The 21188-nt window shown below is 41.2% G+C and overlaps 2 protein-coding genes across 8 annotated transcripts in view; one reads left to right on the top strand and one right to left on the bottom strand.

The window, feature by feature from the left end:
• The window catches only part of USP13 (ubiquitin specific peptidase 13), a 127164-nt gene extending 109754 nt beyond the window's left edge, over positions 1–17410 (top strand). For 2 of the 3 annotated variants that reach the window (XM_045903316.3, XM_064584948.1), the window contains exon 21: positions 32–5103. In XM_045903316.3, coding sequence (XP_045759272.1) covers positions 32–125 — 94 coding nt within the window. In that variant the 3' untranslated portion in view covers positions 126–5103. Of the gene's footprint in view, positions 1–31; positions 5104–17276 lie in introns of those variants that run through there. The other variant, XM_045903317.3, reaches the window with a different exon arrangement.
• The window catches only part of PEX5L (peroxisomal biogenesis factor 5 like), a 218511-nt gene continuing 214496 nt past the window's right edge, over positions 17174–21188 (bottom strand). For 4 of the 5 annotated variants that reach the window (XM_045903323.1, XM_045903322.1, XM_045903324.1 and 1 more), the window contains one exon: positions 17272–17476. In XM_045903323.1, the coding sequence (XP_045759279.1) occupies positions 17272–17476 (205 nt within the window). Of the gene's footprint in view, positions 17477–21188 lie in introns of all 5 variants that reach the window. The other variant, XM_045903320.1, reaches the window with a different exon arrangement.

Genomic DNA, 21188 nt, shown 5'->3' with positions numbered 1-21188 from the left:
TCCATCGAGTTCTTCTGTCTTTTGTTTTCAGGTGGGTGATCTACAATGACCACAGAGTGTGTGCCTCAGAAAGGCCCCCCAAGGACCTGGGCTACATGTACTTTTACCACAGGGTGCCACGCTGAGCCTCAGGCGCGCCAGTTGGCGAGAGGAAGCCACACGCCTTTTTAATTTGCCAAAAAAAAAAAAAAAGAGCAGAAGTTGGGACAGCCAGACATGAACGAATACATGGGGTATTTATAGTTTATTTAAAGAACATCATTTGACGCCTTCTGAAATAGAACTGGGAAGAAATTTCTATTAGTGATGATACACTACTGTAGATAGTTTTTCTTTTTATAAATGTTCAAGGAGAGGATGATTTAAAAAAAAAAGTATTTATATTGCTGGTGGGGGATCTGCCACTGTCACACCAAAAAATGGGAATGTGCCACCAGCCCTCTATTATGCTTTGGGGGCCAGTGGTGTGGCCTCACCACCCCCCCCAATAAACAAAAAGCCCATTTTTGTTTCATATCGAAAATCAGTAATGGGATGGGCTTTATTTGTGACACAATTTTTTCATTACACACAATTTCTGATGTAGCCATGTATAGAAGATTAGAGCATCTGCGATGAAAGGTATTTTTAATTTAATCGTATCGAAATTCATGATGTGATTGTGTGAATGCGTGAGGGTGAGATCGTTATCGTCAACCAGGAAATCTGTGCCGGGCTGGTTTTTGAAGGTTAAAGCAGTTGGTATTAAGCATAGCTGGGAAAAGCGAGTAACTATTTTAAAGAAACTATAACTCAGGAACAGTTTTAAAAATTGGCTCCCCACTTAGATTTTCACGCATAAAAAGGGCTGAGTTGTCCCTTTAAGTGCTGTCAAGAATTCACCGGGGTTTGGGACATTTGGTGGAATAAGGTCGATGCCCACAGCAGCACAATATTGTTCTTTGCCAAACAAAGGTAGATGAATTCTGTTTCTCAGCAGCCCTTCCCGCTAAGGCATAGCATGTATTTTTAGTTAAAATAGCTAATCTTACCATAACATGTAACAACTCCCTGGAATCACACAAAGTGCCCCAATTTGTCTGTAATTTTCTTGTGCCCACGCTCTTTGCCTGCCTCTGTTTCTACATTTTCCTGGGGCTAGAGTCTCCTCTCGGCCCTCTCTTGGCTAATCACCTCCTGACTTGCCTTCGCTGCTTATTTGCTGCGACCAGCAGTGCGATCTCGGGCACCTTAAGGGCCTCGGGTGCAAAGTAAATTTTTCTGACGTTATGAAAGACCATCATTTCCATTTTGGTATCTTAGTATTTTTGTTGCAACCTAGGATTAGATCAGAGTTTCAAATGTGATGAAAAAGTGCCACGAGCCTGGTTTATCATCTTCCTACAGCTCTGTACCGAATTCCAAGGTCTCTGGAGTTTCTATTTCAGATTGTCCAGTCAAATGAAGAAGGATCTATTGCAATCTGCTTACCAGGCATTTGGTTGGTAGAAAGAATCTTTCTAGAAACTGTAGGAAAATTAAGTAGAACCAGCTGGGTAAAATGCCACATGGACGGTGGATTATGACATGGTGAGTTGTGAAGAGTCAGGATTCCGGTTATGATCAGGGCTCCTCTCCCGGGAGTTCAGCTCCCCGTGTGTGTGAGGGACGCCGTGCCCCAGGCCCAGAGCCCGGAGACTTGGGTGCTGCCCCTAGCTGGGCAAGTCCCTCATCCTCCCTGTGCCTCACTTTCCTTATCTGCACAATGATACCTGCTCTCTCTTGCCAACTGTGCTTTGAGGATATGGTGAGATTTGATACAATGACTCGTGAAAGAGTAGCAGGTGGGGTGCCATGTGGGTCCTAGGAAAGTGTGCTCCCTCCTTCTCTCCTCTGATGCTTTCTTCAATTTGGGAACAAATGCAGTTGGCATAAGGAGGGAGCTCATGATGCAGTAGTTCTGTCTCTACTCGGTTGTACCCACCGGTGTCCTCTTATAATGTTGCTTCAGATATCCTAAAGCAGCTCCACTCTGTCACATGAGTCTCAGACTCCTGTAGAAATCCCCACGCTAAGCAGCCTTAAAAAATCGAGCCTCCTGAGGGCTGAGTGTCATGGAATAATGACGTCAAACACACATCCAAAATGACTTCTTTTCAACGCTATTACAAAGCGAAGGCCTTCTTCAGGGGTGGGGGGGTGGATATTGGGGATTTGGAGTGAAATGTGGACAAAGATAGCATGTGTATTTTGAACAAAATAAAAATTTTGTAATAAAACTTTGCAAAATGGTGTAAAATCAGTATGAGACTATAGGCTATACATTATTTAATTTTGTTAAGTAGAAAAATAAACTTAGCCCTTCCGATGCCTAACATATTGTAAGAAAGTATACTGTGGCTGCCTTTTTTTCCTGCCTCACAAAACAAAGGGCTATTTCTACAAGGCAAAGTTTTGTATATGTGCTATTCTTCATTTCAGATTGAGAGTTGGGGAAAAACTGGAGCAAATAATGGGTTTCTTTCTTGCTTAAAAGTGTATTTATATGTATACCTTAATATATACAAGGCAGGTTTCCCTGGAATAAAAGTCTGGAACATACGGCTTCATTTTACACACATATGTTGATGAGATTACTTGTGACTGGAAACTGGAATAACGTGTGGATTTTGTCAACTGATTATCAGCCTGTGAGGAGTCCTCTGTGTGAGGTGTGGTGGTATAATTGTGAAATTCTCACTGTGCGTGGCTCTACGTGTGAAAGAGTGCATTTTTTTTTTCTGTAAATATCTTTTGATACCCATTTGTGTAGAATCCCAATGAATGTGTCTTTGGAAAATGTATCAAAGTTTTTATTTTGTCAGTTGATCTAAGTGCCCATATAACTAATCAGAAATCCAGTTTGGTTCAGATTGGGATTTTTTTTTTTTTTTTAAGGGGAAAAAGCATGCAGAAAGGACTATCGGAAGAATCGTGTTTTAATGCCACTTTACATCAACATTGCTTCGTGTTTTGAATTGACTTGGCTGTTTTCTTTCAACTATAAGAGAATGTGCCTGCCATTGTTCCACGCTCACTTTGGGCTATAAGAAGCCTACCACAAGCTTGAGCCTGTGACCCCCAACATCGTTTATCCCCACGACCTGAACTGGCCAGAGCCTCACTTGTCCCACGGAGAGCACCTGGGTTGGGGCCCGACTTCACCCCAGTGCCCCGGGCCCCTTACCTCTCTGGGCCTTTTCTTTACAATTAGTGCGTTAGGCTGGATAAGCTCAGAAGTCCCTTCCTGCCCTAACATTCGATTCTATTTTTATTTTCCTGTGGTTACTCCTGGGCCAGACATGTGGGATGTGAGGGATCCTAGAGAGGTTAGTTGTAATGTGTTGGTTTGTTGCAGTTCACACGCCCCAGCTTATAAGCTGCATCTTTTTTTTTTTTTTTTTTAAGATTTTATTTATTTGACAGAGAGAGACACAGCTAGAGAGGGAACACAAGCCGGGGGAGTGGGAGAGGGAGAAGCAGGCTCCCCGCGGAGCAGGAAGCCCAATGCGGGGCTCGATCCCAGGACCCCTGGGATCATGACCTGAGCCGAAGGCAGACGCTTAATGACTGAGCCACCCAGGTGCCCTAAGCTGCATCATTTTTAAAAGTGTCCCCACCTTAACCTCTCTGCGCACATTCTTGGGTAATTATATTACTTTCCCCCCATTCTTGAAACTCTTCACCTCTCAGTCCATGAGATACCTTGTTTCCATCCCCTTCAAAAATGAAAAATCTACGTAAAACACCTCCCGTGATGAAAAACCTCAGACCCACTTTCAGCTAAATCTGTAACATTTATAGAATATTTTCTTACTCTAATTCAGTTATAGCTAGGATCCCCAAATGAGTGCGGAGAAAGTTACCTATCATAGAAAGGATGTCTTTTCCTCTTGTAGGCGTCACTGTTGCTAAATCACATCATCTGTGTAGTGTTGGGGAGGTGGCAGGTGACAAGCAGGACTAGGGAATAGGATCAGATGAAATGTGATTCCACCCTTTACCGAGGTCAGAAATCTAGGTTACAGAGTAAGAGTCTGTACTCTTAAGTTGGCATATAAGATCACCTACCCAGTGCTGTGAAGATTCCCTACTTCTGTAATCGTCTTGAAAGAGTTTTTTTTTTTTTTAATTCTTTGGTCTGTGCTATTTAGTGCAGTTGTCAGTAGCCACATATTGCTCATGACCTCTTGAAATTGGGCTTGTCCAAATCGAGATTGTGCTGGTCACGTAAAATACACACCGGATTTTGAAGGCTTGGTACCAAAAGAAGGGAATGTGAAATATTTCATCCATATTTTATATTGACTACATGCTGAAATGACAATATTTTAGATAAATAAGGCATTATTAGAATTTCACTTACTCCTTTTTATCTTTTTTTTAATATGGCTTCCCGAAAACGTAACCCACATGGCTTGCATTACACCTGTATGGGACAGCGCTGCTCCAGACGCTAGATGGTGCGGGGTAGGCCGTGAGGTGCCACGTGTGGCAGGTCCTTCTCCCAGGCATCCAGATAGAAGCAACACACATATTTTCGCTGGAGTCGGGAGCGCTGTGAGGCACAGAATGCCTCCCAGAAGACAGAAGATTTTTCTATGTAAAACCAATTTGTATAAGACTCCAATTAAAAAACAAAAGCAAATGAGCCCCCAAACCCTGTCCCTTCAGCTTTGCTTAGAAGCTGCTAACTTTGCACTTATTTTTCTGGCATTTTCCACGTGCCAAGGATGCTGGCAACATGAGGGTGCTGGGCATATTTGCTTTACTTTAGGCAACATTCTCTTGTGGTCTCCCCTCCCCAGGTATTCTTTGGTCTGTTCTGAGCCGGGTGTGTGGACATACGGTATAGATCTTGCTGCTCCTATCGGCCTTGGCAGAGGCTGAGCTTGTCGCCTGCGCGCACCTGCCCAGCAGGTTTTGATGTTGGCTCCTGAAAGAGTTTGTATTTATTTTATTTTGCACTAGTCATAGTTGTTGTTAAAATATCTCAACTGTTTTGGGAGAGCATTGCCTGTGATGGAAAGAGAGATGGATGATTTATTGCTTCAGTTGTTTTAAAATTAAAAGCTATTCTCACAATCTGAGGTCCCTTTATGGCTCTTTTTTCTTTTGCAAGATGCCACGTAAACGGATTCTGCCCTTTGCAGGTTCTCATCCATCAGTGGAACAGGTAACTTGAGACAGAGACTAATTTTATTTTGTTTTTAGGGTTTCTCTGTGCGGGCACCAGAGCCACCTCATTCCCATCGGTAGTGGAATGTCAGCAATGGTACAAGATGTTACTTCTGTGGGGGACGGAGGGACCACGGTGGGGAAGAGTCTGATGTCTTTTAGACTTTCTCTACTGGATGTCAAGTTGAACACTGGAGTCGATTGGGACCCTTCTGTGGTGCCGTGACTCTCAGTTTGCTGATAGCTTCCCTAACGCAGGTGCAAGAACACCCAATGCTGGTTGCACCAAGGGATTTCAGCATTTCTGTGGCACTGTGTTTGTAGGGTGTGTGAGTTTCCTATTGCTGCTGTAACAAATGACCATAAACTCAGTGGCTCAAAAGAGCACATTTATTAGGTGAGAAGTCTGAAAATGGGTCTTACAGAGTTAAAACGTTGGTGTTGGCAAGGAAGCTCCATGTCAGAATCCATTCCTTGCCTTTTCCAGCTTCTGGGGCTATTCTCATTCTTTGGCTTGCGGTCTCCGAACAACATGGGCATTACTTAGTGTCTGCTTCCACTGTCCTAGGCCTCTGACTGGCTCTCCTGCTCCCTCTTATAAGGATCCTTTTGATCACATTAGGCCCACCCAGGTAGTCCGGAATAATCTTCCCATTTCAGGATCCTTAAATTAATCATATCTGTAATGTTCTTTTTTGCCGTGTAAGGTTACATAGTCGCAGGTTTTGGGGATTAGGGTGTGGACGTCCTGGAGGAGGCATTATTTTGCCTCCATATATGGTATGCTTCTTATTACTTAAAACATGTCCATTCAATACTTAAAATTTTTTAAAGAATCAACCTATATATTTGTAAAAATCCAAGTAAAATGACCAGCATCAGCCTTGTGCCATAATGTTTTGGTGAGAAGAGAAGGAAATGATGGGGATGGGGGATTTCCTGTGACTCAAGAATTAGAAAGTTTTTAGGATGATGTTTGTGAGCCAGCTGCTGCTCACATTCACTGGCTGTGCCCCATTGTGCCCAAGGGAAGTGTTTACCAGTGTGTGTATGCACTGTTTGAACCTAAGGTCCTGCTTCTCTAATGTGGTCAGTGACAAACCATTTGTAGTGGGGAAATTTAATAGGAAACAGTGAGTTATTCTCATCTTCATGCAACCAAGTATTCAAAAATTTACTAGGAAGTCTTCGGTGAGGTGGGGCAGAGTGATAAAATGGCAAGAGTGGAGGCATAGAGACTTGCCTTCAGATCCTGTTTCAAGCCTAGACTAGCTATGTGACTTTGTTAAGCACTTAATATCCTGAAACAGAGTCTTGGCATCTGTGCAGTGGGCATGATAAAACATGAGAGGAGTTACGTAAAACATCTAACAGTCTGGTGGCACAGGATATTTTTACTGTGCCAGTTTATGTCACTATTTTAACCCCATAGCACTTTGACCCTTTGTTTCAGTCCAGAAAAAAATTTTTTTTAAAGAATCAGAATTATACCAACATCAATGACTTTTTTTTCCAAAGCATTTTTCTAGAGATAATTTCATTAAGTCAATTTATTTTGTTAATCTATATAGCATGGCTCCATCATTCAGTAAATACTAAACATCTATGTGCTGGGCATTGTTTTTCTTAGAATGTATCAGTAAACAAAGTAGACATGACTCTTTGCCCTTGTGGTGTTTATTTTCTAGCAGGGAGAGCCAGACACTAAACAAGAAATAAGTAGCTTATATAATATGTTAAAAGGTATTATTATGTGCTATGGAAAAAAAGGAACAGCAGAAGGGGGTGGGAGGTGCAAATTGTGGTACTAAATAGGGTACTCTTTGAAGGCATCATTTGGAGGTGAGATTTGAACCAAGACTTGAAGGAGGTGGAGGAGTCATCTAAATGGATATTTGGGGGAAAGATATGCTTGGCATAGGGACTCACTGGAGCAGAGAATCCAGGGTGGGAGAGCATATCCATTATGTCAGAGAAGCAGCAAGGGGACCAGTGTGGTTTGAAAGAAGGGAACGAGGGGCAGAATAGTGAGAAAGGAGTTTGGAGAGAGGCCAGATTGCCTGAGCCAGGAGGCCATTGGAAGGACTTGAATCTAGAGTTCCCTCAGAAGTCATTACAGGGTCTTGAGCACAGCAATAATCTGATCTGACCAAAGTTCCAGGAAGATGGTTTTTGTCTAGATTAGATGATAGGATGGCAAGGATAAAAGTAGGGACTACTGTGGTAAGCAAGGTTGGATAGGATGATGGCTCACATGGATGGGGTGGTAACAGCGGAGGTAGCAAGGAGGGTCAGGTTCTGGATACATGTGAAAGTAAAGCCAGTAGGATTTCCTGATGGGCAGGATGTGGCATGTGAGGGCATGAGAATAGCAAAGCAAGACCTCAGAGTTTTTGCTCTGAGCAACTGAAGAATGTAGTTGCAATCAACAGAGATAAGAAAGGTGATGGGAAAAGATGATCACAAGTCCAGTTGGGGACGTGTGGAGTTTAAAATGCCTCTTAGACCTCCATGGTTGATGTTGAGTGGGAAGCTGGATATACAACTCTGGATTTTGAGAGGGAAGTCTGGACTGAAGATACAAAATTGGGAGTTGTTAGTAGCTAGATGGCATTTAAACCAGGGACTGGGTCTAATCACCAATGGAGAGAGACAAGAAATAGAATTGGTCCAGGGACTGAGTATCTCAATATTAGAAGTCAAGGAGAAGATGAGCCACCAAAGGAGACAGAGGAGTGAACACCAAGGTGGGCAAAAAACAAGAGAACAGTTCCTGGAAGTGGAAGCCAAGTGAAGAAGGTGTCTTAAAGAGGCAAAAGTTATCAACTGTCCAATAACTGTGATAGGTTAAGTCAGATAGTTGACCGCAAGTTTGATCAACTTGGAGGCATTGGGTGATCTCCATGGGGACAGTTTGGGAGGACAGGAATTGCAGAAGATGAATGCCAACAATTCTCTGGGGAATTTTGCTACAAAGAGAAGCAAAGAAGTGGTGTGGGTGGGATCAAGAAAGGGTTTTGTTTTTAATATGAGAAATAACATGGTCAAACAGGAGGTGCAAGACTAAGGATGTAGGACGGAAAGGTAAGAATCTCTGTCTGCTCGCCCTTGAGCAGGAAGAGGTGATGGATTCTGGTGCCCAGTGGGAGCTGACTTTAGGCAGGGGCTGGGGAGCCTGTCTGGGGATGGAGGAAGGCAGAGCAGGAGCGCAGCCGTGGCTGTGAGGAGATGGAGTGCTGAGAGTCAGAGGGTTCTGTCCTACCTGCTTTAATTTGCTCAGGGAAGTAAGAAGTGAGATCCTCAGCTTGGAGGGAGCATGGGTGGGGGAGATGGGAGGTTGGAAGAAAGAGGAGAACATGTGAAATAGTGATCTAGTTGAACTCTCTCTAGGCTTTTACATTTTCCTTTCTATTTTAATGAAATTAGTTTAATTGGGATCAGTTCTGTAAATTTCATGAGAAAGTCTGAGTCATCAGCTTCTGGTCCTCATCAGATTTTCCCTATTATAACTTTTGCTGTTGCAGATTCCCTTTTGCAGCCATTGTTTCCACCAGGTCCCCCTTTACCAGGTCAAATTTTGCAAATTTAAATTTTGTCGAGATTTTGTTCTTTTGTCATTTTAAAAAATCAATTTAGCAAATACTACTATGAGCACTCTTAGCCATCGTCTTGGTAATTTCTCTTAAGCCTACTTTTTCCTGGGCTAGTTTTTGTAGTTTTTTAGTAGTAGATGTGATCTTTAGTAAGTTTTTAGTCTGTAAGACATTAATTGTTTTCACCTGGCACAGTTTTTGCTATTATGTTCATCATTTGCTGTAATATTAATTATGGACCGGATACATTATTGGTAGGGGAAAAGCAGAGGACCTGAGTGTGCCTCGGGATTAAAATGGCATAGTAGAAACAATGGCCTAGAGATCTGCTACCTGGTAGGTTTCAGTAAATGTTAGCTTCCTTTCTTTTTCCCTCTCAAGGAACTTGGGCTGAAAGGCTTTACTGCCTGGTCTCCACCCTTCTAAGCCCAAGCAGAGGGCCTGCTGAGAATCAAATGGTTTAGTTTCATAGAGTAAAACACTAAAATTAACCGTCAGTTCCCAAAGTGCTGATTCATTAAGATGATTACCAGGCAGCATTATTTATTATGAGGTACAAGTAAGGAAAAAAATGCACAAGTCCAGGGGTGCCTGGGTGGCTCTGTTGGTTAAGCGACTGCCTTCGGCTCAGGTCATGATCCTGGAGTCCCAGGATCGAGTCCCGCATTGGGCTCCCTGCTCGGCAGGGAGTCTGCTTCTCCCTCTGACCCTCCTCCCTCTCATGCTCTCTGTCTCTCATTCTCTCTCTCTCAAATAAATAAAAATAAAATCTTTAAAAAAAAAAATGCACAAGTCCTTGGGAGCCCGAAAGTACTGGACAGGTAAGGCATTACCGGAAGGAGCCTTATAAAGAAATGTAAAGAACACTTCAAACTTCGGGCTTCTTTTATGTATACACATAGAGTTAAGCAGCTGTTTGAGGAAATTAATATGATTCTCATTTAAAAAGGGGTAAGAGACATAAAAAAGGTTTGAGTTATGCAAGGGGCAGGGAGAGGAGACACAATTCACCACTGGGTAGAATATCAGTGAAGTGGGAAGGAAAGATGTACAGCTTGATTTTTAGAGAGGAGAAAATGAACTTCCACCAAGGTTCAGGGCTGCCTTCTACCAAGAGGGGGCAGTGAAGAGGGAGAAGGGGGTGCTCGGTCTCCCTGTGTAGCTCTCTTCACCCAAGCCTGTTCCCTGTATTATCAGTCCCACCACTCAAAGCCTTCCTTAGTAAACATTTTGGAAACAGAAACTTCTGTCTCAATGGCATCCCTCCTCTGCTTGGGGGCAAATCTACACTTTATGTGCTCTGGGAAGGCCACCGGCAATCTCCCGCTTCACCAGGGCATCTCTTTAAAGTCTGCCCAGCTCACAGCCCCCGCCACCCTGGACTCCTTTCTCCTTGAACACACACCAAGCTCCTTCCTGCCTTGGCGTCTTGTTGAACACACACCAAGCTCCTTCCTGCCTTGGCTAGCTGTTGGCTCTGCCAAGAACGCTTGTTCCTAACTCCACTTGGTTGGTTTCTTGTTCAAAGCTCAGCCCAAACGTCACCTAGGAGAAAACTTTCCTGACCATCTATAGATAAAGGAGCCACCAGTCTTTTTTTTTTTTTTTTTAAAGATTTTTTTTTTTTTTTTTTTTATTTGACACAGAGAGAACGTGAGAGAGGGAACACAAGCAGGGGCAGAGTGAGAGGGAGAAGCAGGCCTCCCGCGGAGCAGGGAGCCCGATGCGGGGCTCGATCCCATGACCCTGGGACCATGACCTGAGCTGAAGGCAGACGCTTAACGACTGAGCCACCCAGGCGCCCCGCCACCAGTCTTTTTCATAAAACCTTATTTGCCTTGTTCTTCTAGCACTTTTTGGCATATGACATTCTTATTTGTTAAAGTATTTGTTGATCCCTCACAGAAATCTAAGCTTTCAAGGGCAAGTCTGATTTGATTTACTTACCACTGACCTGCATCAGAACAGTACCTGTACATAGTAGAATCTCAAATATTTATTGACTGATTAAAAAAAAAAAAGAAAAGAAAAAAAAAACCCCAGACCCTAAAACTGAAATATATTTTAATACTTTTATTCTAAAAAAAAAAAATCACAAAATCCAATTTCAGGTTAAATAATATTTTACTCTTAAAAAATTAACAAAGGAGGAAGGTTTTAAAGTTTGGTCTTATACCTAAAAATGCATTCTTAATTTCCAGATAACTCATGCAAAATCATATGTGGTGATACTCAATAAAAGACCTTTTTTTTTTTAACCAGTAGTACAAATTGGACTATACTTGATTTGAAGCAGTTCTGATCCCCAAATCCCATTTCTAAAGATTTCTCAAAAGGCCTTGAGGCCACAGACAAAGTTTATTTGAAAACATAGTTTAAAATTGCACAAATATAAATACAATTTAGTAATGTGAAAAAGGGAAGCATGCTTCCAATAATAGTACAAAAATACTACCTTAATCTTGGTACTTTGCAAATTATAAGCCAAAGGATTAAGTTAAACACATCAATATGATAAGAGGTTGTTTTTATGGTAGTAGTTTTATTTCAAAGAGCAATGCAGGGAAATACTAAGATGAAGCCTTAATATCCAACAGAGTTGTGCTATGATACATAATATTTCACTAAATACACAGATACATTATCACGTAGTATGCCCGTAACTTTTACAACCCCACCCCATTGCCATTAATTGACTATAGGTCACTTAATTTGGGTCGGTTTTAATTTAAAAACTCAATGTAAACATTTAAAGTTAAATTTTGTGTTTGTTATCTATTTCAGCTTAAAAATGAAATCCCAAGATTTTAAACATTGAGCAGAAAGAAGCATCACAGAAGAATTTGTCTCAATATCTTTAGGTTAGACTAGATATGCAATATTCATAGATATACAAAATATATAGAAACGTCTTTTCTAAATAGTTAATAAATGCTTGTTACAGTTTGTAAAAAGTTTATTAAATTAATCAGGCTTTTTTTCCAACCAATGTAAACAAACCTGGGCAATGAAAGTTGAAGAGGGTTTGAGTGAGGTGATATGGGGGAAATTGAAAGGACATCAGTAAAAATTTAGGTTTGCTTTTTTTCCTTTAGCTACTGGCAACATTTTCAATCATGAACATTTCTCACATTGCACAATTCTTTTATGGTATCTAGGCAAATTTTTTATATCTCTCAGTGAAAATGCCAAACTACCTAGTTGAGTGTGTATGTATATCTCTTACCATTTTTTTTTTTTTTTTTTGGTCATACCACTTCCCCTCTCCAAGAAATTCGAATTAAAAAAAAAGACACACTTTATTGTTGAGCAATGAATGGACTGCTGTTCCTTTTTTCATCTTAATACTGTTTTGAGTGCAGGTTTCTGAAAGTGTCTCAATGAGTCTGGCTGGATTTTGTTACCACACTCTGCTCATTTCGAGTTGGTTTTCTCTGGCAGAGCAGGTCCTGAGAAAACAGTTGTCTCCAGAGTGCATTATTTTGGGATTTCTGCAGAGGTTGCCAGTAGTGGAAACCTTATTCAAGGCTATTTTACCACGTGAGAGTTTGTTAAACCTCACACTTTAATTTTCTGGGTTTTTTCCTCTTAACTGTTGAATGCCTCCTCACGAGTCTTTGCTGCATGTTTGAGGATTTCTGTCTTTGAGCTTATAGGTCTGTGTTTGGGGGTATATGGGATGGTGACAAAGCTGTATAACAGAAGATCGCCCCCCAACTTTGTCTTACTGAGTTTTGCTCCCTTCGTTTCTGTCTTCTTGCCCGTATTTTTTTTCATAAAGCAAGGGTTACAGAAAAAAGCAGTGAGAGGACTTCCAAGGTGGTTCTGAGTGACCATGAAATCACCTCACCATCCCTGAATTTCAGTGTTTTTAGACATAGCTCACTGATCTATCATACAAATAGGGCCCTGTTGAGGACAACGGTGTGACACCCCACACACTCACTATGTAACGTTTGTGGAAATCAAGTCCCCATGTCCACTTTGCCTTATGAATGGTTTTCATGTGCCTGACATGACCCCAGCCTCCCCACCTTTTTTAGAATGTCAGTATCCCTAACTTATTCCTGGATTTTAGAAAATATTTGAAGTGCACTATTCAGAATTTAGAACCCAAAACTGTCTGGAGGCAGTCAACACAATTTTGTTTAGTAGCATTCAGACACAAGGACTTTGCTAGAGTTTTGGATCTGTTGTGCCTCTACTGTTTTTTTTACAACTCGTTTAGATGCCTAAGTTTAGTTTGTCTGGATTCACTTGGCACTGGCTGCAACACTGTGTACGCCAGACATGTGAATATCTGTAAAGTTCAGTGTGATAGCATTAAAACAGTCTCGAGGATAAGATAGTAAAAGCAAATAGCGTGACTTTAACACAAAGTTCATGAAAATGCTTCCTTGTTCAGAAGCAAGGAAAAGTAAGCTAACCTATGAGACTTCATCATGCACTGGGTAAATTTACATTCAGTAAAGTTTATCTTGCATGCTTTGGTTAATATTTGAGTAGGCAAATTTGTAAGTCCTAATGCATGCGTTACTTCGTACCTGAGGTTATATGTTTTATTTTTTAAAAATTGCCTTTTTACAAACCTTATGCCAGAGTTCATCTATGAACACTCTTTAAAAAAATATATGTATCTACTTCTTAATTCAAAACAGTTTAATTTCAACCAGTTCTATAAATACTGAGATGACAGGGAAACTGTGCAATAAAACCTGGAAAGGGAATGAATTTGAAACTATTTTACAAAGTTGAAATCATGTGTGTGCATGTTTAGTAATTTCTAAAATATGGGGCCTCAAAAAGATGGCACACGAATTAAGCTTTCAGAATACCCTGTTTCTAGAATGCTTTTAGAGTCATTTCAAGGTATAAAACAACAGCAACAACTAACTTAAAGTGCAGTCCAGGCTTGTGGAACTGATTCGGGGCAAATGAGGAAGGGACACAAAATGACCATCTTGTTTTCTCTCTATTCCCAAAGAACTCATGGATAAAGGTTATGGGACAGAGTTTAGGAGCTCCTGTTATATGTGGGACTAGCTATAGTTGGGTTCAAGTCTTGCTTGTATACCAAGAATATGTTAGAAAGATTTATCTAGTTTGAGTATCTAGACATGGACCCAAGATTCAACAGAATAGTTCTCTTTACAGTAAAGAAGAGTGGCATAAAACTCTGAAAGTGAGTGTGTCCTGGACATTCCAACCTGGTTAAGTATCACTAATTGGCCATTCTAGTTGAAATGCAGATTGGCTGAGAAAGCAGAGCTCCTAGTTTTTGGTTAAAGTTTCCTGGTGGACAAGATCTGCCTTTCTTTCCAGGAGTCATGGGAAATGATCTTCAGAGAAAGCAAAGGGAATGATGACTCAGTGTGATTGACCCAGTACGGGGATGCTTTACTCCTTCTTCTCTTCCTTATCCCTCTACGTCCTCCCCACTGTTAAGGTACAGCAGCACATGGAAATAGCCCACTAGACATAGCTATAACATATTTTGAAATCCAGCAATGAGCACTGGCTTTCTCTGAATTTTCATCCAATCTACCAGGGAAATCAGTTCTTGAAAGATACATCTAAGCAACTGAATGGCCATTCTAGTAAAAGAGTAGCATCCTCTAAGACATCTTAGGCTTGCTTACTTAGTAATACAAGAAAAAAGAAACTCAAAGCCTTCCCAAGGTGCCTCAGAAAGGAATCCAGGACACCTTGCCCTTTGAAATGGAAAAAAGTAATTTAAATGTCAATTTCACACCACCAGGGTAAAATACCCCAAACAGTTCTGCCTTAAAAGAATGTGTGTATACTTTAAAAATGTATACAATAAAGACTGTTCTATAATCTTACTAATTTTTGGGGTGCTCTGATTTCTATAAACTTTCACTTGTTTTTTAGTAACTGTTTTTACTTAATTTTATTTAAAAATATTGTTGATGTTGAAAAATGGGCAATAGCTCTGCACTTCCTGACAGGCAACCGACTATGAAAATCTTGGTTCTGATGGACACTAGATATACTGAAGAAAGTCCTACTGAATGTTCTGCAAATTATCAAATTATGGGAATGGAAAATTGTCTACTCTCCCCTGAAGTCACTTTGTATTCTGACAGCAAAATAAAACTTGGTCTGCTAAATTTTCCACCATCTTATCAATAATCAAATTAAATCAAAGTATCCTAAGAAAAGAAAGCTAAGAAAACAGCCTGTTGTTACTACTGCACATTCAGTTACTGTTGAAAGTATAGAACAGCATCATAAACAGAAACCTGTAAAGTTTGCTTTGAATCCTGTGTTCGGAGGCTCCTAATGGACTATGATGGATGCCAATCAGCTCGCCAGCCAGTGAATGCACAGACCTTGGGAGGATGAACATGCAAAGAATGGATGCTCTTCTATCGGGGATATCTAAGCAGGCAGCTGCCATGAACTTGGAGGCTGCCCCCCAGAGTCCTTCCTAGACTGAATTCTAGGATTCTAAAATTCTAAAGAATATTCTTGAAAATATGGTTGAACTTTGCTTCTGAGACTGGAGGGAAGTAGGCAAGGCTGGGTTGTCACTATTGCCCAGTGGTAGATGCCTTATGTGTCTCTGCCTCCTGCTGTCCAGCGGGGGCATCACTTTGCCAAGTGAGCGTCGACAATGAAGACGAAAGCTTGGGACACCATTGGACCCTCAACTCTTTGTCCTTATAAACTTTATAAATTCTTTGTCCTTGTAAGCTTTATAAAAACTCTCTGTTGTTATAACGTACTAAACTTCAAGGACCTGTGGTTTTGTGTTTCCTCGAGGCCCCTTCCTACCCGAGGGACTTCCAAGGTAACAGAGGAGAGGATTTCTACCTGCACATTTCCCCCCCCAGGCGAAGCTAACTCCCCAGTCAATTAAACCGTCTTGACTCAAATGCTGTTTGCTTGGTAACTATCATCATGAGAGTAATCAGCTACTACTAACCAAAGACCAAAGGAAAATTTGGGATCAGATTGCTTTGGGCAAGTTTCTGGAGGAAGGAAGGAGAAAAGACAAAGAAGAATGGGACCACTTACTAGGACCAATTGTTAGAATTGGACATTGGTGATACTATGTTTTGGTTAGCATTTTGCAAACAATTTTTCTAATTCTTTAAAAAATGATGTCATTCCAAATAATCACCAAGCCCCAACAGGCACAACACACTGTGAAGAAATGAGCAGAATGTAATCAATTAAATAAAAACACTACCACCAAGAGAAAATTCCTGATACTTGATAAATATTCAAAATGAGAGCCAAAGGGGCATGCATCTTTCATATTAAACCTCTGACATTCAGTGAGAGAAAATATTGATCTTCTGTCACTTAGAATGCAAAAGGGTGAACAGTGCAGATTATTATGGAACTAAGAAAACACTTAATTTTTAGGGAAAAAATGTATCACTCTTATGAAATACTATTTAAAATATTAATGGTTTAAAAGGAATATATTGGTGTGCAGGGCAGCTAGAAAGCAAGTAAAATATGGCATTTAAGCAAGTTAATGTTAACTCTATAGAAATCACATTATCATCAAAATTCCTCCCTGCAGAGAATGCATGACAGGATGGTACGTTTCCTCTTGCTTAAGTTCATACAGTCCCAGAAAGCATGTAAGATCTGTGTTTGACATATTTACACCCTATGTCATACCTGCTTTGAGAAAAACTCCTTCAAAACTCTACACTATGAAAAACTATTTTCAGGAATTTTTATTTGGTCCATGGATCTAGCAAGGCCGAGTTCTCAAGTCTTTTACCCCTAAGTTAAAAATCGGAGCAACAAAACAAAACTCCAGCAAGGCATAAATAAGATATTAAAGTGCATATATACAGTCCCAGAAAAGTTTTGATTGGGAACAGCAAAAATTTCTAGTGCAAAAACTGCTTTTGCCAGCAAAGCTCCCTCCTGCTTTCCCTCTCTGGAATTGAAGGGCTACGGTAAAAGTTAAAATTGGAACAGGTTTAAGCAATGACTCTCTTTAGTCAAGAGTTAATATACGTGCATGCACCTTGGCCCAAACTATGTTGTAAAAGGGGGGAGTTGCAGGGGATAGTTCAGAAACAGTCAGAATTCCCTGATCAGAGGCAGTGCTTTCTTTCTCCACGTGTCCCACGAGCAAGGTCCTTATATGCGTATCAGCTGCCAGTGGGGACAAAAACCCCCAAAGGACATGTTTTGAGTATGCGTGCAGCTCGTGAAGAGTATTCACACACAGTTATTTCATCTTGGTTTGTCCTTGTGTCTCTCAGTTCTTCTTTCGAGCCCAACCTTGACTCTATATACAACATTTTGTGCTTTTGAATCTGAACAGAGCCTGGGCATTGTCTGTAGGAATTCCCTGTGTTATCTCACCATGGCCTTTTGGACATCTGGTTTGTCCTTTTCTTTTTGGAATTCATAATAAAATAGTTTTGCGTTTCTCAGTATAATTACACAGACAAGGATTTATTATTTTTAATTGTTTTCTTTTCCTTCAAGGATCCAAGTTGAAAGCTCGTAGGAGGACATCCAGGTCACCGAGATTAGCCGCCTGGAAGAGTTCCGGTTGGTCCATCAGAGAGAGTGCGATTCTGAGGGCGGCCCAGATGTTCCCGGAGATCGCAGGATGAGGGACTTGCTGTTGATTCCTGCTCTTTCTTTGCAAACTGAGGGCAGTGAGAAAATTGCTGACCGCTTCTCTAAGAGGGTAGAAAAACAGACATTTAAAAATGCAACAAATTTCAGAGTTAGCAACTTAAAAATAAAACGAAAACGGATTAATTTCTCTTAGTCGTGAAAGCTAAATCACTCCTCTATGGTGCTTTAGATCATCAGGTGAACAACCTTCTGAGTCTCTCATTATTCTTTTGTGAAAAAAATCATTGTTCAGCATAGTGAAATCAGAAAGAAAAAGGAAAGCAAATTTTATTTTAGGACTGTCTTGTGGGATAGAAAGAGTAACAGCGCAAACCATTGCTAACTTATTAATGCATCTGCTTTTTTCCACCTTCAGGGATAATTTAAAGACTTAATCCTTTTGCAAATGTGGTTTATATAATAAAGGTTGAAGAAGAAGCATCTGGCCCTACTCAGAAACAAAGTGGTTTAAGGGACGCCTGGTGGCTCAGTCAGTTAAATGTCTGCCTTTGGCTCAGGTCATGATCCCAGGATCCTGGGATGGAGCCCTGCATCGGGCTCCCTGCTCGGTGGGGAGTCTGTTTCTCCCTCTGCCTGCCGCTTCCCTTTCTTGTGCTCTCTCTCTCTCTGACAAATAAATAAAATCTAAAAAAAAAAAGAAAAGAAAATAAATAATTTGAGAGGAAATTAAAAAAAAAGAAACAAAGTAGTTTAACTTTTCGCATTGGTGATAGAAATATGAGAGGTTGCTGGGACTGAGTTGATTTGTTACCAGAGCATCTGGGCTTGAATCCTAATCATTTAGCCTGAGACGAATTTCTTTTCTTTTCAACCTCAGTTTCCCCACTGTGTAACAGGGAGAATAGAAGTCATTTTAAAACCTTGTTGTGTGAGGTGCAGTTGGATCAATTTATGTGAAAGCTCTTACTAGGTTAGATCAATAGTTCTCCAAGTGCAGTCTGGGGAACTCCGGGGGTCAGTGAGGTCAAAATCATTTCTACAATAATCCCCAGATGTTATTTTACCTTACTCTCATTTTCTCACAAGTGTACAATGGAATTTTCCAGTGATTACACGATGTGTGAAATCCCAATAGGTTGAATGCGGAGGCACATATGAGGATCTGTCTCTATTAAGCAAGATATTTAAAAGATCGTCAAAAATGATAAAACAATACCACTCTTCTCACTAAGCACGTTTTTGTTTTGAGGAATCATTATTTTTCATAAAATAGATAATGTTACCATGTGGTTAATTCTTATGTTTAAATGAATCTTTTAAACTTTTCTCAGTTTAACATCTAAGAGGGTAAATATTGGTAGAACCCACATAAAAGCCCCTGGAGGTCCTCAACAATTGTTAAAAGTGTAAGGGGATCCTGAGAACACGAAGTCTGTGACCTGCTGAGTCAGATGCTGTCCACAGGCCTTCCCGCTCCTCCCTGCCCCAGCTTGCTCGTGGGTCCCCAGGGGCTGCTGGATCTGCCCTCAGGACCCCTGGCACCAGAAGCACGTGTTCTGTATCTGACAAACTGGGCTTTGCTGAGAGTAATGACACTGCTTTCATTTGTATCTGCTTCACTCTTCTTAAAAGCTTCTCACACATTCGATCCCACGTACTCTTGCGAGGAGGTCATTAGTAAGCAACTGGTAAGAAGATTTCAGGTGAGGCTGGACTTCTGAGTCCACTGCACATAGTCCAGGCATTTGTTCATCTGTAGGGTTAGACCCACCGGGAAATAAAGGGCAATCAGGGAATGGTGGCACTGTGCATGGCGACCTGGCTGATTGATGGAAGGGAGTGAGGTTTTAATTGTCCTCTCTTCTGGATGGTTAGTAATCAAGCGAGAGAAGAGGGTTTATAAAGAGATGCACGTGTGGAGTTTACTTTGGAGGCCCTTTCTGGCTTCCTTGTCACAGGGTGGCAGCTTAAATGACAATGACTCCCTTTCCTCTCGTCATCCTAGGCCTGTAAGAACTCCGAGGGGAGGAAGATCCTGGAATCCCCACAGGCACAGGCTGCTCCGAGCTCCCAAGTATGTGGCAGTGGTCTCTGAGGGACATGGAGAGCAACAGAGTGGTCTAACTAGCTAGCCCTGCCAAGCAATGTGAGGTTTTTCCCATGAAGTGAGTCTAAATCCGTTCTCCACCTTGGGAACACAGAGTCCTTTTGGGGAACTCAGAAGATTTTGCATGTAGATGTTTTCAAATGTTTCACACATAGGTGTATGAATAAGCTGTTTGTGTATGTCTTAATAACGTGCATTCATGTAAAAGCATTCCTCATTTTATAGTATCTTTCCCTCATATTAATACTAACAAATTACCACCAAAGGGGATGTGATCTATGTTTTCATTAAAAAGAGGTCCTCATTTTTTTAAATTTACTTTTTATTTTTTAAAGATTTATTTATTCATTTGAGAGAGAGAGAAAGCCAGGGGTGGGGGGCAGGGGCAGAGAGAGGGAGGGAGGGAGAGTCTTAAGCAGACTCCACACTGAGCGAGGAGCCCTACTCGAGGCTCAATCTCAGGACCCTGAGATCATGACCCGAGCCGAAACCAAGAGTCAGATGCTTAACCAACTACGCCACTCAGGCGCCCCATGAGGTCCTCACTTTTGAAAAGGTTAAGATTCTTTGGTCTAAATTCTACTCTGGAGCTTCTACTGACAGAAGGGTAGCATCTTCTGCTACACCCAGGTTTCACGCCAACAATTTCCTCTCCTTATTTGAATTGTATACAATACTGGGGAAGGGCTTGCCTTTGACTTTTTATATAAAATGTGCAATGACAAACAACCAGGGTTATAGCTACATACACAGACATCTGCGGTTCTTGAGGGAGACGTCCCAAGACCCTGCTGGATATGAAAGCATATGAGCCAGCATGGCTTTTTCCTGAGTCACATCTCTACTGAGGGCTATTATTTCCTAACTACCCACTTACACCTCAAGTTAAACTTTTTTTTTTTTTAAAGATTTTATTTATTTATTTGAGAGAGAGAGAATGAGAGAGAGCACATGAGAGGGGGTAGGGCCAGAGGGAGAAGCAGACTCCCTGCTGAGCAGGGAGCCCGATGCGGGACTCGATCCAGGGACTCCAGGATCATGACCTGAGCCGAAGGCAGTCACCCAACCAACTGAGCCACCCAGGCGCCCTCAAGTTAAACTTATTTTCAGAATTAATTTAAAGTTTATGTCTCACTCGATGGTTTTTTTTTCTCAGGAAAAACAAATGCAAAATATTTAGTACTTAATAAGATTTTCCACATCTGGCATGACAATAAAAGACCCACAAATCTCAGCTGAGATGTTTTGAAACACTGAAGTAATCATGTGGTCAAGGTTGCCAGATTTACCCAGTAAAAATACAGGATGCACAGTTAAATTTGAATATCAGCTAAACAGTTCATTATTTTTAGTATGAGCATGTCCCATGCAATATTTGGGAAATACTTATCCTGAAAGTGTATTTGCTGTTTATCTGAAATTGAAATTTAACTGGGCATTCTGTATGTTATTTGGCAACTCTAAAATTGACTTGCTCCTGTACACGTGACTTCCATCTTGAGGATTAAAAATTCTCCCTCAGGGCGCCTGGGTGGCTCAGTTGGTTAAGCGACTGCCTTCAGCTCAGGTCATGATCCTGGAGTCCCTGGATTGAGTCCTGCATCGGGCTCCCTGCTCGGCGGGGAGTCTGCTTCTGCCTCTGACCCTCCCCCCTCTCATGTGCTCTCTCTCTCTCATTCTCTCTGTCTCAAATAAATAAATAAAAA

This window comes from Mirounga angustirostris, unplaced genomic scaffold (genome assembly GCF_029215605.1).
Source record: "Mirounga angustirostris isolate CCGP_5_RB_7025 unplaced genomic scaffold, mMirAng1.0.hap1 SCAF_1, whole genome shotgun sequence".
NCBI classification, from domain to species: Eukaryota; Metazoa; Chordata; class Mammalia; order Carnivora; family Phocidae; genus Mirounga; species Mirounga angustirostris.
This window is presented reverse-complemented; position numbering and strand designations above follow the sequence as displayed.